Source organism: Prosopis cineraria, unplaced genomic scaffold (genome assembly GCF_029017545.1).
Source record: "Prosopis cineraria cultivar Desert tree isolate PC_DT_omini unplaced genomic scaffold, ASM2901754v1 PC6, whole genome shotgun sequence".
Classification (NCBI taxonomy): Eukaryota; Viridiplantae; Streptophyta; class Magnoliopsida; order Fabales; family Fabaceae; genus Prosopis; species Prosopis cineraria.
Window position 1 is genome coordinate 5,755,369 of NW_026555337.1, and position 15,333 is coordinate 5,770,701.

The 15,333-nt window shown below is 31.5% G+C and overlaps 1 protein-coding gene across 2 annotated transcripts; it reads left to right on the forward strand.

Annotated features, from left to right (window-relative positions):
• Positions 1-9,723: 9,723 nt before the first annotated feature.
• LOC129312924 (lipoyl synthase 2, mitochondrial-like) lies at positions 9,724-13,485 on the forward strand. 2 transcript variants are annotated; one of them, XM_054955711.1, is made up of 4 exons: positions 9,724-10,287; positions 10,517-10,728; positions 11,533-11,912; positions 13,147-13,339. In XM_054955711.1, exons 1-4 carry the CDS (start codon positions 9,860-9,862, stop codon positions 13,207-13,209), a joined length of 1,083 nt encoding a protein of 360 aa, XP_054811686.1. In that variant the 5' UTR covers positions 9,724-9,859; the 3' UTR covers positions 13,210-13,339. The 2 variants fall into 2 exon arrangements, with proteins under 2 accessions (XP_054811686.1, XP_054811687.1); XM_054955712.1 differs by lacking the exon at positions 13,147-13,339 and adding an exon at positions 13,453-13,485 and having other exon boundaries at positions 9,725-10,287.
• The last annotated feature ends 1,848 nt before the right edge of the window (positions 13,486-15,333 follow it).

Genomic DNA, 15,333 nt, shown 5'->3' on the forward strand with positions numbered 1-15,333 from the left:
GAGGGTCAATTTTGAAGAAACTATGAAGACCACCACAAAGGTAGGTGGATTTTCGTGTTTGCTAATTGCCATCTTAATCTGTCCCGTCCATGCCATAGCTATCGCCAACGTGGCATGGAACGCGATTCTTCTCAGGCACTGGCACACTCACCCTTATCTCCCCGCCTCCCTTTCCTCCTCCTTTTTGTTCTTTGGTCAAGTTTTCCTCATTCGCTTCGCTGGGAATGAAAGATTATTAATTTATTAACTTTATCCGAAAATGGATTAAATTTCAGGTTTTACCTGAATTTATATAAAAAAATTCAAATTTACATTATAATCTTTGTCATGGTTAATAACCTTAAAAAATAATATTAATTGGTTAAAAATCAAAATAATATTTGAAAAACTTAATTAATCAATTTTACGCTAAAAGAAATATGGTAGTTGATACCTTAAAATTGTTTAAAAATATATGACTTTTCAACTCTGCCCCTCTCTACAATTAATAATTATATTAAATTATTATCTAAAAATTCAAGTAATAATAAATAGACCGGGGATAAAATTAAAAAGGTACATTAATTGCTGTAATTTTGTCTCATGGGACTAAAAAAAGTACGTTTGTCTCGCATCAAGGGCTAGAAGAGGTACACCATCAAATCCCCGTAGCACATGTTTGATTCGTGTTTTTTAAAACGATATCTTATAACAAAAGCTAGGAACCTGGTAAATGTTATTTTGGCCTGAAATTGAAATCTATGCCAATTCAATGATGAGTAATACTATAGCTTAACTAAATTTTTTGTTTACCCAGAGAAAAATAGATTTTAACACGGTATGAAATATTTTCTTCATTTAAAAATATAATGTATTTTTTAAAAGGTTAATTGTTAAAAAATATAAAATATTTTTAATATTTTAAAATATAATGATTATATATTTTAAAGCACGTTTGTCTCGTATCAAGGTTCATCATCAAATGCCCCGTAACACATGTATAATTCGTATTTTTTAAACGATATCTTATAATAAAGGCCAGGAATAGTACTTGGTGGATGTTATTTTGGCCTGAAATTGAAATCTATCCTAATTTAATGGTGACTAATACTATAACTCAGCTAAATTTTTTGTTTACCCGGAGAAAAATAGATTTTAACACAATATAAAATATTCCCTTAGTTTAAAAATATAATATATTTTTAAAAGGTTAGTTGTTAAAAAATACTTTCTTTATTAAAAAATATAAGGCATTTTTAACCGAATCTTACCTCAATAAAGTAGTTACTTACGTATCAACTAATCTTATCTTTTCACATTTATCTCTATTAAACACCCTACAATAAATATAAAGTTATTTTCAATAGGAGTATTTAAAAAAAAGTAATAATTAGACATCGAAAGACTAAAAATACCTTACATTTTTAAACATCTAACTCTTTTAAAAATATTTTACATTTTTAAACAGACGGAGTATAAGATATTTTTAATATTTTAAAGTGTAATGATTGCATATTTTTTAAAAAGTGTCTCTATAAATAAATTATTTTATATTTATTTTAGAGTAAAACACCTTATTAAGCAGGAGTAAAAATGAAAATATTGTGTTAGTTTGAAAATAAATAATTACTTTATTGAAAGTGAGGTTCATTTAATAGAAGAAGTAAATTCTAATTCAATTAAAATTGTTCAAATGCATTAAATATAATGTTTTAAATTGTGCACTAAGTATAATGTTAAATTAGTGCTCCATCCGTTAAAAATGTAAGACATTTTTAATTAAATCTTATCTCAATAAAGTATTTATTTATTTTTAAACTAACACTATATTTTTATATTTATCCAAATGCAATAGCACATTTCATTGTAAAAATAAATATAAAATAATTATTTAATAGGGATACTTTTAAAAAATATATTGATTATACTTTAAAATATTAAAAATGTCTTATATTTTTAAACATTAAACTCCTAGAAAAATAACTTATATTTTTTAAATGAATTGAGTAAAAATTAAGCATGCAGTCATCCTACAGGTACATCTATCCAATTTGTCAAGTACTTTAATGATTCATATGCTATTTGAATAAGCTCATCTATATATATATATATATAAATATATATATATATATATAAATTTGATATATTTTCAAAATGTGGAGATTTATTTTAAATTATAACTAATGATATTTTCACGATCAGTGAGAACTAGGTGTGTTGTGAGGGAGCCCAATTCCTTCCTCTTCTCATATATTTATATGAGTCTTTAAATGTTTGGCTTTATCAAAAAATGAACCCCTCCCTCCTTCAAAAAAAGGCAAATGAAGTTTAATATATTTAGGTGCAATATATACATACTTTTGTAACATTATCTCTTATTTTGTTTACAAGATAAAAAAATGATTTTTTATTCTCTTTATAAGCCTTGTCATTAAATTTTTGTCTTATTTTTCATTAAATTGGGAAATAATGTTAACGGGACCAGTATGAGGCGTTTTTCGCAAAAACACGATTGGATAATCTACGCTCTATTCAACAAAACCGTGTCAAGCCAAATGGCTATAAATGTAATTTGCAAATGGATTGAAGATAAAAGGATTAATATTCACTCTATTTAAAAAATTAAATTAGTAAAAATAATAATGTATGATTTTATTTGATTGAACTAATACAATTTCACTAGATGAAATACGAATGATGTGGTGCATTGTATCCGTATAGTATCCAAACAAAAATTCCTCAACTAACTTAGCTATGTTTAACACATACTTTTAATATTTGTGTATTCGTTTACAATTTTATAAAATTTGAAAAGCACTTATATTTTTTTTATCATCAATTTATAATAATATATTAAAAATAATAAAAAATATAAACACTCACTCATGCACAAATGTATTCTGTATATTTTTTTCTTGAAAATAATTTATTAGATATGAGGTGACATTTTGTATTTTGAGACACCATTGTATATAATTATCATTTAATGACATTATTAAGTTATGAATTATTTTTAAGAAAATAATTATAAATAATATGATAAAAATAAATTAACAATATGTGTGTGGGCTTTTTTTTTGAACAAACAAACACTCTTCGTTCAATAATGAAAGGCAGTTTTGACCGAATTTTATCCTTTAATAAAATAATTATTTACTTTTAAATTAACCCTATCTTTTTATATTTATTTTTATTTATTAAACATCTTATAATAAATATAAAATTATTATTAATAGGGATACTTAAAAAAAGACAACAATGATACCTCGAAATACTAAAATGCCTTACAACTTTTTAAAAAATGTCTTATATTTTTTAATAGAGGAGATAATCTTTAGTCCTTATAGTTTTATTAGATTTTGCTTTTAGTTTTTATAGTTTTTTCAATATTCTCAGTTTCTATATAAACTAAAATTACTGAAAAATAAAAACTATTGGGACCTAACAAATATATATCACTCAATCTTTTCGAAACTATGGAAATTGAAAATATTAAAAAAACTATAAGGATTAAAAACTAGACTTAATGAAATTATAAAGATAAAAGATTATGCTTTCCCTATTTTTATGAAAAAAATTTGGCTTCCTCAATTGTTGAGGCTAGTTTCACCCTTGATCAAATTTGAGAATAAGTAGCACATAATAATTATATTATTATAATATGTGCGCTTGCTTGCTATTTGTAAAGAATATTCTAGTTCTTTAATATATATTAATGTATATTCTCTACAACTCTTTACATTATATACATGATCTTAGAATGATCGAACAAATTATGCTAACAATATATCCATTTACATCAATGAACTTTTAATTTATCACAACACTTTCAATTTCATAACATGTGATTGTTTTACAATCTCAATATGATATCAATTGAGGATATATATCATGCTCTGAGAGAAGATATATAAATATTTAAGTGAAATTTCACTCAACATTAACAAACACTTGCATCCCAACAATGTCTCCTCTTAAATGCGAGATATGCAAATATACCCTTTCCTATTGATGCCTTTCTCAAATTTCAAAGAGAGCCATTGGCATATAATAACCAAATAACATACCTTTCATGTAGAGGTTGATACTTTTTATCTCATGAATAAGATCAGGAAGGGTAAGTTATTGTTAACTAACTTGCATTTCTAAAAAAATTAGTTAAAATTTTGAGTTTTTAAATTTTTTTACATATCTTAAATTGTGTCATTAAGTGTAAGAAACATGACATTTGATTTATTCCAAATATCATTATTAACTAATCAATCAACTGAAGGTATAACGCGCGCGCGCGCAATGCCTATCCCACATCTTATATTTTGGTGTTAAGGAAGCACACCCCTTCCGTTTTTATTTATAAAAAAAAATTATTAATTTTAAATTTTTTTTTATATAAACAAGATCAGAATTTTTAATAAACATTTATTGTAAACTTTTTAAATTATTCATCATAATTTTATCATTCATAGTCATAAAAAATAATTAATGAATGTTTAATTAATATAATTAATAAAATATATTATAGTTTAATTTTTTATTTTTAAGCTCAACTAATATATTTAACTGATTTTTTAAATTATATGATATAATTTTTTTATATATAAATAGAAACAGACGAAGTGTCTAAGACGGGGCAGTGACTGGAAGAGTAGAGCTTTTAGAAAAAAAGGGGGGGGGGGGGGGGCGCCTGGCAGGTTTGTCGCAGCGCTGCCATGGTTCCGTAACGAAGCATGTGCTCTGAATAAGAACACAAATCAATAACCAACCAAAACGTGCCACGTTTCAACCAGCCATGCCACGGTACTTGCTTTGCTCCCACACGGGGACATCGTCCGTATTGTTCATCCTAGCTGGACTCGCTCGTATCCAACGCCTAGTTTTGTTTTGGACCGAATACCCAGCGTCTACTTGACTAGCGTGGGAGCGTATCATCTTGTCTCTGACTCTCGTTTTGTTTAATTGTTTCACTTGGACGGTTTGTCGTTTGCGTTTATGCTTTACTTTTTTAAAAACCCAAATTACGGTTTACATTGCATTTCTTGCACTATCCTGATATGTTAATAATGTATTATTGTTCTCTATCTCCGCACTTTCCATCAAACTGCTCGGACTTTTAATATCATGGTGGCTGGTGGGAATTAAATTTCAGTTTCATGTCATGTCCAACGGGAAAAAATAAAGCTTGGTTTGTTGTACTTAACATTCAACGATGACTTTTAAAAAAAAAAAAAAGTTAAAAATAGCGACCTGGGAGGCTGTTATTGGTGACTGATGCCTGAATCCAAACCGGTAAATGCACGTGCCGATAAAAAGGATCGTAACGTAAAAACCGGTAAATTTTAGTCTCATGCTTTGAATTTCCCTTAAATAATAATTAATGAGGCTCACCGTCCAAGTTTAATGACATTTCCTATTATTTGCTTTGGCAGGCTGTGGTAGTCAAGTTGAAGTTGTAGATGTCGTTTTTTTTTTTTTTTGGTTGGTAGGCTTAAATTAGTATAACACCTTCACTGCAATCATTGGGTGAACAAAAGATTAAGTAGATGACAAAATTAAAATATGCAAAAATTAATATTTATATTGCATGAACAAAAATAAAACTTGTAATTTGTAAATATCAATCTTCTTTATACGTATCAAGCAAGACATATACATTAGATATTATAAACTGAACGTTCTGTGTTAATTAAAAAGCAAATGTATGTTTGGATAATAAATAAAAGGAAAAACCGGGGAGAAAGACAGAGTAGTGAAAATATTTGTGGGGAAGAAACAACGTGAAAGATAAACCCTCAGGCTTTAACAATCATCAATGTAAATTATTAAAGATTTATTGAAGATAAGTGCAAATGTTAAAATCTTCAGTCACCTGCAAACTATCTTCCAGATTTGGTCCTTTTTTTCAGATACTTCCACAATTTGGTGATCCTCCCCAGTTTGTCCTAAATAAAATATGAGTAAAAGAAGACATCGTTTTCAAATTTCAACGATGTAAATGCCGTCGGTTTCTAAAATGCCCAACAAGTTTGAAAAGGCCGTATGGATAAATGCGAAAGGGCTACTTTTCTTCCCATTTAAAATAAAGTGGCCATGCCTTGTCGTTTTTCTCTGCGTTCACACGCACTCTTGCATTGTAAGAACCCCGCCGTGAAAGATGGAGACAGTTCCTCCCAAATTTAAAATCCAGGTTTGTATTAGTCAATGTTTTCAAGGTCAATAAATCCCAATATATTCCCACCACCAATTTGCAATTAATCATGTGACCCGAAAAAAAAAAAAAGAAGCATAGCTTTTCAACGTTAATACAATAGTGTAGTACCAACAAAAGTTGGTTAAACTTATAAAGATTTAACTTATAATCTGTAAAATTATAGAATTAAATTTTACAATTAATGTGAATGCCTTGTTCACTAAAGATATTAAGTATCTTTATAGGTACTTTTAAGTCTAAAAGCATGCACTGACTCAAATAAACTAATGATATAGTCCTATACTAATAAAATAATTAAGCACATTATAGATACATCCCATTATAAGTTAAGGGGTTATTAGTTTTCTGGACACATTAATGTTTCGACAAAACTTATATACTTACCCTTATATATTTAACATACTTTCATTCAATCAAATCAAAATATGTGGATTTCAATATGTTAATGATATTAATAATATAAATTTATTATAAAATAAATAATCTATTATAAATACACATGTTTTGATTTAATTGAAAACAAACATTTTAAATATATAAAATCAAGTATATAAAATTTTTTCTTAATGTTTATTGATTAGGTCTGAATTGTCGAGATACTTTTATAGGGGCTTTAGTTTCAACTGGATGCAAAAAATATCTAAACTGAAGTGATGCATTACCCTAATATATAAATGCGCGCGCCCACGTATGTAAATGAACGTGCACTTGTTTCGTTTCCTGTCACAATCAGCGGGCAGTAGTTGGCTTACATTCACACGTTAATAATTAGTAGTTTTAAAGTTTAATACCACGACTATGATTCGTACATTATATAATGGGTGGTCAGTGTGAGCCAAAGTAAGTAACCCCGGCAGCCAGAACACCACATTAATTATGGGAAATCATTGCGAGTGACATGTTTGAAAACTTGGTCGAAGTGTCAAGCCCATCCGAAGGCCCCAAGGGTTGCCTTGGCATTGATTGGTAGATCCAGTGCTTTTAATATTTTTTTAAAAAAATTTTTAAAAAAATCATTCAAGAATAGCTGAAAGTATTTAATATCAAATAATGACTAATTTTTTTAAATATCATTGAATTTAAAAATAATTTTATAAAAAAAATACTGCAATACTTCTACTTTTTTTTTAATTGAAAATTAGTCATTTATTGATTAATGAGTAATCCCTTGCAGTTAACCAGAATTCACTTATTAATTGATAAGTTTAAAAATATGAAAGAACTTGATTATGGGAAGAGATAAATGTGCATTGTATCTCAATAAGTAACTATTCATTAATAAACATGTAGTCATTCACATTTAATAAAAAATTATTCACTAATTGACAGGTTCAATGATATAAAAAAATTAGTTATAGGAAGGGACACATATAAATTGTATTTCAACAAACAGTTATTCGTTAATTAATAAATACTCATTAATATTTAATAAGAAGTCACTCGTTAACTGACAAATTCAAGAATTTAAAAGAGCTTAGTTGTGAGAAGGTATATGTATAGATTATATTTTAACAAATAGTCATTCATTATTAACAAGTACCTATTTACATTTAATTAAAAAAATTGTTAATTGACAAGTTTTTTTTAAAAAAGTAGTGGTATTATGGTTCTTTCTCACCTAAAATTATTTTTTAATTAGTCCCTCAGTCCTGAATATTTTGGTTCTTATTTGAGATTAAATTGTTTTAGCAGTCCTCAAATGATATTTTTTTTCCAAAAAATTAAATACGCATACATATGCATATAATTTATATTTCTTTTATTTTTATTATAAGTCATCTTTAATTATTTCACCGGAATAAAAAATGTTATTAAATTATTAATTTTATCCCTATCTAAATAAAAAATTTAAATTTACATTATATTTTGCATCATAATTAATAAATTTAAATAAAAATAATATTAAAAAGATGTAATTAATATTTTATCAAATACTCTCTCCGTTAAAAATGTAAAGTATTTTTTAAGGAGCTGAATGTTAAAAAATGTAAGGTATTTTTAATCTTTTAATGTGTAATCATTATTTTTTTTTTTAAAGTGCCCCTATTGATAGTAACTTTATATTTATTATAGGATATTTAGCAAGAGTAAATATAAAAAAATAGGATTAGTTTGAAAGTAGGTAACTACTTTATTGAATGATAAGATTCGGTTAAAAATATTTTATATTTTTAAAGGAAATGAATACTTTATATTAAATTAAAAAAAATCTTAAAAAACATGTGGTCTAAGGGAGTATATGCGTTGTATGAGGGGGCAGGCCATGTATCCGTATCAATCACTCACACTCGACGTCCTTGTCTTAGGCCTTTCCTGGCATTTTCCAACAGAAAAACCAAACAAATCCAAATGTTCCAATGGAGACCAAAGACCACACCTATAACATATTCCCTTCTAAATTGACGTTCCACTAGCTTGTTACTTGTAGTCATCCCCGTGGCCTCGCTCTGATATCACCTATCCACCATCTTTTGCGTCTCAATTTATTGACAAGTCTTATTATTATATTATAGTCGTCGGCCCACACTATTTTATATTATAATGTTACTTATCCGATGCTTTATGGATCTTTATCCGCTACTGCCACTGGCCTAAAATGAAAAGGCGTTTCCACCATGTAAAAGGGTGTTTTCTACTCTGATTCCATGGGGTGGATTCTGTCCTGAAGAGTCTTTATAAAATTATTTTATAATCCATATGGTTCTTTGAACAAACAATCCATATTTCAACATATAACATCAAACTATCAAGAAGTCACGTAATTTACTAATTTTAAATAATGTAATCAGGGTGGAGCCAGTATCCAAGAATAAAAGAAATTGAGATTAAAAATACATGTGCTACAAAACTTTCATAAATTTTAAGGGGCCAAAATATGTTATAAGAAATTTTTAAAATGTCCTTGAATGTAATTTAGCACATATCAAAGTATGTATATCAATATATAAAACGCAACACAACAACGCTGGTCAATAGAAGGCCTGTTGGCCTAGTGAGGTGTGGCAGTTTCGAATTAAAAAAAAAAATACTGGTCAACATTCAAGATTCAACAGCAGCATAGTAAATTAGTAATTCCATCATCTTGTTACGTGGTATGTACTTTAAATTTATTTGTTTGATAATTTATTAATAGCTAACCTGATGAATAATTTATAATATTGAACTTTATTCAAAACAAATTTAGCCATGGAAATCAAATTGGGAGACTCAAAACCCAATTCCGTACCTTTCACTTCTTGTCACTTCTTTCATCATAAAGATATTATACATAACCTTAAGATTTTAAGGAGATCAGTTTCCATTTTTTTTGTAAAAATATTTGACAGAGTCATCTCTTTATGTGGTTGTGCGTGTAAATTTGTCTATAACAATTCATTACTTCGTGGTGGTCTTCAGTTTTCAACTTTTTCTTTTTGTCGATTATATGGCAACTTCAATCGCTGGAAAACTTTTACCAAGCCCAACCCATATTCTCTAAATTAAAGCATCCAATAACAAGCCCAACATTGTCACGCCAATTCCACGCGATGCTTCGGCCCCTAGTCTGGCTGGTAGAGATTGTTTGTTGCTACGTTCATCGCTGAAAGCTTGACCGAACACGTATTATCCTCATCCTCTTGCCTTTGCGCATTCGATCTCTGGTTGTCCCAAAGAGAAGCGCATTGAGAGATCATGTACTCCCGCATCAGAACCGTTTCTCGGATCCTCAGTTCCCCTGCCAAACCTTTTTCCTCATCGTCCACAGCCACGCCCTCCACCTCTCCGTCTCAATATCCTCAGACTCTTGCGGGTCTCCGAGCTCGGCTCGCGGAGGAATCGCCATCTCTCTCCGACTTCGTTGACTTGAAGTCGAACAATTCATACTCTGTCGAGGTTGGCACGAAGAAGAAGCCGCTACCCAAGCCCAAATGGATGAAGGAATCGATTCCCGGTGGTGAGAAGTATGTGCAGATCAAGAAGAAGCTTCGGGAATTGAAGCTTCACACGGTGTGCGAGGAGGCCAGATGCCCAAATTTGGGTGAGTGCTGGTCTGGCGGTGAAACGGGAACTGCCACCGCAACCATCATGATTTTGGGAGATACCTGTACTCGAGGTTGCAGGTTGCATCTATTCATTGCTGACTTTACTAACAATGTGGAGTGATTCTGTTTCTTTATGTATTCGGGAATGGTTTTTAATTTTTGAACTACCATGACTGAATGTGTCATTTTACTGCCTGACACAATTTGTATGGTTCAAAATTGTGTATCTAGTATATACCTGCACCAGAAATATAAATCTTCCACTTCGTTGACCTGAAATCGAACAACTCATATTCTGATTTTTCAGATTTTGCAATGTGAAGACATCTCGAACTCCTCCCCCACCTGACCCCGAGGAGCCCACCAATGTGGCTGAAGCAATTGCATCATGGGGTCTGGATTATGTGGTTATAACCAGTGTTGATCGTGATGATTTACCTGATCAAGGTAGTGGTCATTTTGCTGAAACAGTGCAAAAGCTGAAGGCATTGAAGCCAAGCATGCTTATAGAAGCCTTAGGTATGCTCTCCAAATTTTGTAGTTTGTCAAAAAAAAAAATGTTGAGGTCTTATGCATGAATTTCTCTCTGGTTTCCTGGTATACCATGTAGCTAGTGCCAGTCAATGTAAAACCGATAAAGACTTTTTAGGAGCCTTTTTATCAAATATTTTTTCGTAACTTTTTTATAAAAAAAAATTGCCATTACTATTAGGCAGCAAGTTGAATTAGGTTCTACCCAGGATGCAGTTTTCCATTTTGTTAATGACTTTCTCTGGGACGGTGCCTGTATTATGTTATATCTTGGCGGGTATAAAAAACTATACTTGATAAGTGATGTGTGGCACTTATGTTTGTCACTGAGAATGTGTTAGAAATAATCATTTTGATTATTTCTGCTAATGACTCTAATAAGAATCCGTTATGGTGGTACAACTGGAATTCGTCTTCTCAAATGATATTAAAGGAGCATGCCGTTAGCGTGGAAATTATATTTTCCCTGCAATTATTCTATTCCTTAAAAAATACAGAAAGGTGAACTTTCTGTTTTTGGCTGACTGTGTTGGCACTTAATTAAGAGTTACCTCATATTAGTTGAAGCATTGGCCAAAAACTTTTATTCAGAATAGATAAAAAGTTTTCAGGGGGCTTAGGTCGTGGGGGTGAATTTTAAGTTTGTGTCCATTTGATTCCCTTATAGGGTTTGGTGTGTATTTGTTAAGGTGGAATATCATTGGGAGAATTTTGTTTAATTGAAAAACCATTTTCTAAAAGCACTGCCAATTTCTTACCTATGACAGTAGGTGCACTTTTTTATTGTTATAGTTCCTGATTTCCGAGGAGACGCTGGCTGTGTAGAGAAGGTTGCCGAATCAGGATTAGACGTCTTTGCACATAACATTGAGACTGTGGAGGAGCTTCAGAGTGTTGTAAGGGATCATCGTGCTAATTTTAAGCAGTCTATTGATGTTCTAATGATGGCCAAAGATTATGCTCCTGCTGGAACTCTCACCAAGACGTCAATCATGTTAGGCTGTGGGGAAACACCCGATCAAGTTGTAAAGACAATGGAGAAGGTGAGAGCAGCTGATGTTGATGTAATGACATTCGGTCAGTATATGAGACCTTCAAAGCGCCATATGCCAGTATCTGAATACATTATGCCCGAGGCTTTTGAGAGGTATCGGATGCTTGGCATGGATATGGTAAGCTTCAAGCTTTGCTCTAGTGTTTTCTAATGAATTATATCTTACATTTCTATTAACCAAAGGAATGTTTCATACTTACTTTTATTAGTAGCTAAGTTACTAGTCATTTGTAGGAGTATCTATTTTTGTTATCATATCTTGTTGGTATCCTATAATTCCAATTCCGTGGCTACAAAATAACTAAAACATGTGGTTTTTCTCCAGTCCTTGAGGTTGAGACTTAGATAGATTTTGAATCAAATCATGCAACTTTAAACATTTTGGGTTCATTTAGGCATCCGTATGCATAGAAAAAGTTGAGAAAGGCATTATATCTGCCCATATTTAATATTTGTGTAACTTTTTTCTTTTTGGTCAGAATCTTTGTATAACTTTACTACTATGCTTAAGCTTATTTTTACACTAATGTGTGGTTGCATGGCCAAAACCCCATTTTTTGTGGTATTCTTTTAGCTCTAATGCCCCCCATCCCAAAAGACATCATATGAAAGTCCCTTCAAATGCAACGCATGGATGATAATTTTGTTTAGAAGGACTTAGTCTCTTGTGTACCCCTCTTTTTCTGCCAAACTCATTTTAAGTAGTGGAGAATTTGTACTTTGTACCTTGTTCTAGCTCCAGAGAGCTAACCCTTCTCTTTGCTTGATAGGATGATCTTCTGCATTCCAGTTTTCACCTTTTCTTTAGTATTTCTGTTATGAAGTTAAAAAAATTGACTTATGGTCTGTTTGTCATGGATAATTAAACTGGTGACACCAGCTGTTTAAAGATCACCACAATGGCAGGGATGGCTTCACACTGGAAACATGAAAATAGGAAGAAAGATAGAAAAGAAAATACTCAGCTATTTGAGATTTTAAAAATCTCCAAAGACTATTCGGTTATCTTCCCATACTTTCCTTCATTCAGATTTCCCTTCTTATTGACCATCCCTGGACTAACATCCATCATATGTCCTACTGTCTGGATTTTTCTCCAGCCAAGCCTTGCTGTCCATGTTGGTTGGTCACACAACCCCTCCCAGCTTAACTGATGCTTGTATTTCTCGCATATACCATTTTCCATTGGTTTTAAAAAATTAAAAGATTGCCAAAGACTATTCGGTCCCAATATGAGAATATTTCCTCTTGGGGGAGGAGGGGCAGGATGAGAACCTGAAAGTGTTCTCTCTTATCCCCTATAGCTTTTCATTTCAAGTGTCATTCCTTGCTGCAATTCATTCTTTGTGCAGAGAATTGTCAGTACCTTGCCACTCCATGGTGAAGAATGCCTTACTTTTCAATCTCGCAATTAGCATGGCTTGGTGTCACTGCATATAGTTATCAAGGTGTAGCACCGAACGTGGCATTCCAAACTGATAACCATGCGTGTAATAATGGTGATTTTATCTTTGAATTATTATAGCGTGGCAAAATTTTAATTTGTGGAAAACTCGTCTATGAAAGCTGCTTTTTTCTTTCTCTTATGACAGATGTATAAATTATCATGATCATGTGGTATGAGTGATGGAGTTTCTATTGGACCTTTTGTGTGATAGGGTTTTCGATATGTAGCATCTGGTCCCATATAAAGCAGTGAATTTTATATGAAGTCCATGATTGAGTCAGACCGGGCTGCATCTCCTGCAAATCTTCCAGCCTCTAGTTAGAGATTTCTTTTCCATTACTCAGACACAATTTTTTAACTTGTATCATACGTAAGAAGGAGCTCAAGCTTTTATCTCGATGATGCTCACGCCATCTGTAATCTATATGTAAAAAGAGATGAATGGGCTCAGCATGTGAAATATTTTCCTCTTTAACCCAACAGTTGATCTGTTTAGATTCGTTGGATTTTATTTCTCAGCTCATGATGGGGACTTCATTAAGAGCTACTCATTTCTCAGCACTCTTAGCGTGTTTTAAATTTGATGGGAGGTGGAAATTCCAATGGTCCAGTTGCCCTATCATGGGTTGTCGTGCTCTGATTCTAGGATAATGTTCGGAAGACCAGTCTTTGGTGGGAAGTTCAGAGTTCTGTTTGGAGCCAAATGGGGGAAAACCTGAGCTCTGACTTTCAGACCATGAATGAACTAATTGATCATTCCTCTGTGCCCAGCTTGAGCCTTGAGATATCCTCTGCCCCTGCGGCTCGAATTCGTTTCTTCTTATTTTTTGTTGTCTACCGTGGCTAAAAAGGAGAACGACTCCTGCCTCTGTAAAACAGTTATTGACATTTCACACCTTTTGAATAATAACTCTTTCCAAATTTAAAACTATAAATATTGATATTAACGACCATTTTTTGGACCAACATGTTAATATTTTCCTAGTAGGGATCCTAATAACATATTTCCCTGGCATAAATATATCTCTAGCTCTGGCCAGCAACCCAATTTTTTGGAGTTTACTCAAGTGACAAACACGTTATTTGATGCTTTAAAAAAGTGATTTGTCCCTTGAACAAACCTGAATAGCTGATGCAATTTTTTTTTTTGGGTATCAAGTCATCAATAATTTTTTTGAATAACTGAAAAATAGAACAGAAATAGTTAATTTTTAAATGAAAACGACATTGACAGTCTGCAATGTTGTTTTCTGCTGGACCCGGGGGGGGGTGTTCCTTGTGTGAAATTTCTGAAATGTTTCAGGTGGGAAATAAATAACCGGCGTGGGGTAACCTTTTGATCAGTTTTTCAGACCGTTGAAGGAGCTGCTCATTCGTTCAAAAAATTGTGTAATGACTTAATTTCCATTAATTATTGTAAAATTGAGTTATGAAAATTGAAGTTTAAATTTTGTCTTCGTTGATCGCCAACGGAACTTTCCTTTTCACAATAATAAATACTGAATACCAAAATAGGGGTCTATGTTAGATATATTCACTCACACACACGGGGCCTTCAACGTTAGTTGAGTTGAGCCACAAATTGAAAATTATTGATTAAACAATGGTTACACAGTGATCTACACCCAAGAACGGGCGACATAAGATATGTTGCATGTCCACATGATTGTACGTAAACTTTTATTTGCTGTTCCTGTTCCTCCTTTTTTATCTTTTTCAAATATTTATATACTAGCTGGTAAAAAAATATATATTATATATCATATACTAATTTCAGGGACATACTCTTTGAATTAGTGTGGACTGATCCAAACTAATGTTTCCTCATAGGCTAAAGCTGGTTGAAAAAAATTTCCTTAAAGTCATCCATGTTTGAGCACTATAATCTAAATTAGATCAAAGCAATTTAAATTAACTTCTTGTTTTATAAACAATTTAAATTAACTTCTAATCAAACATAAGTGTTTAAAACTTAATTTGTAAAAGTTTTTAATTTTGCAAACGCTGATGGGAATGTGAAGTGAGCTTGATTTGCTAACAATATAGGATTGAACACCCAAACACATCAATCCTTTAAATCAAATGGTTGCTA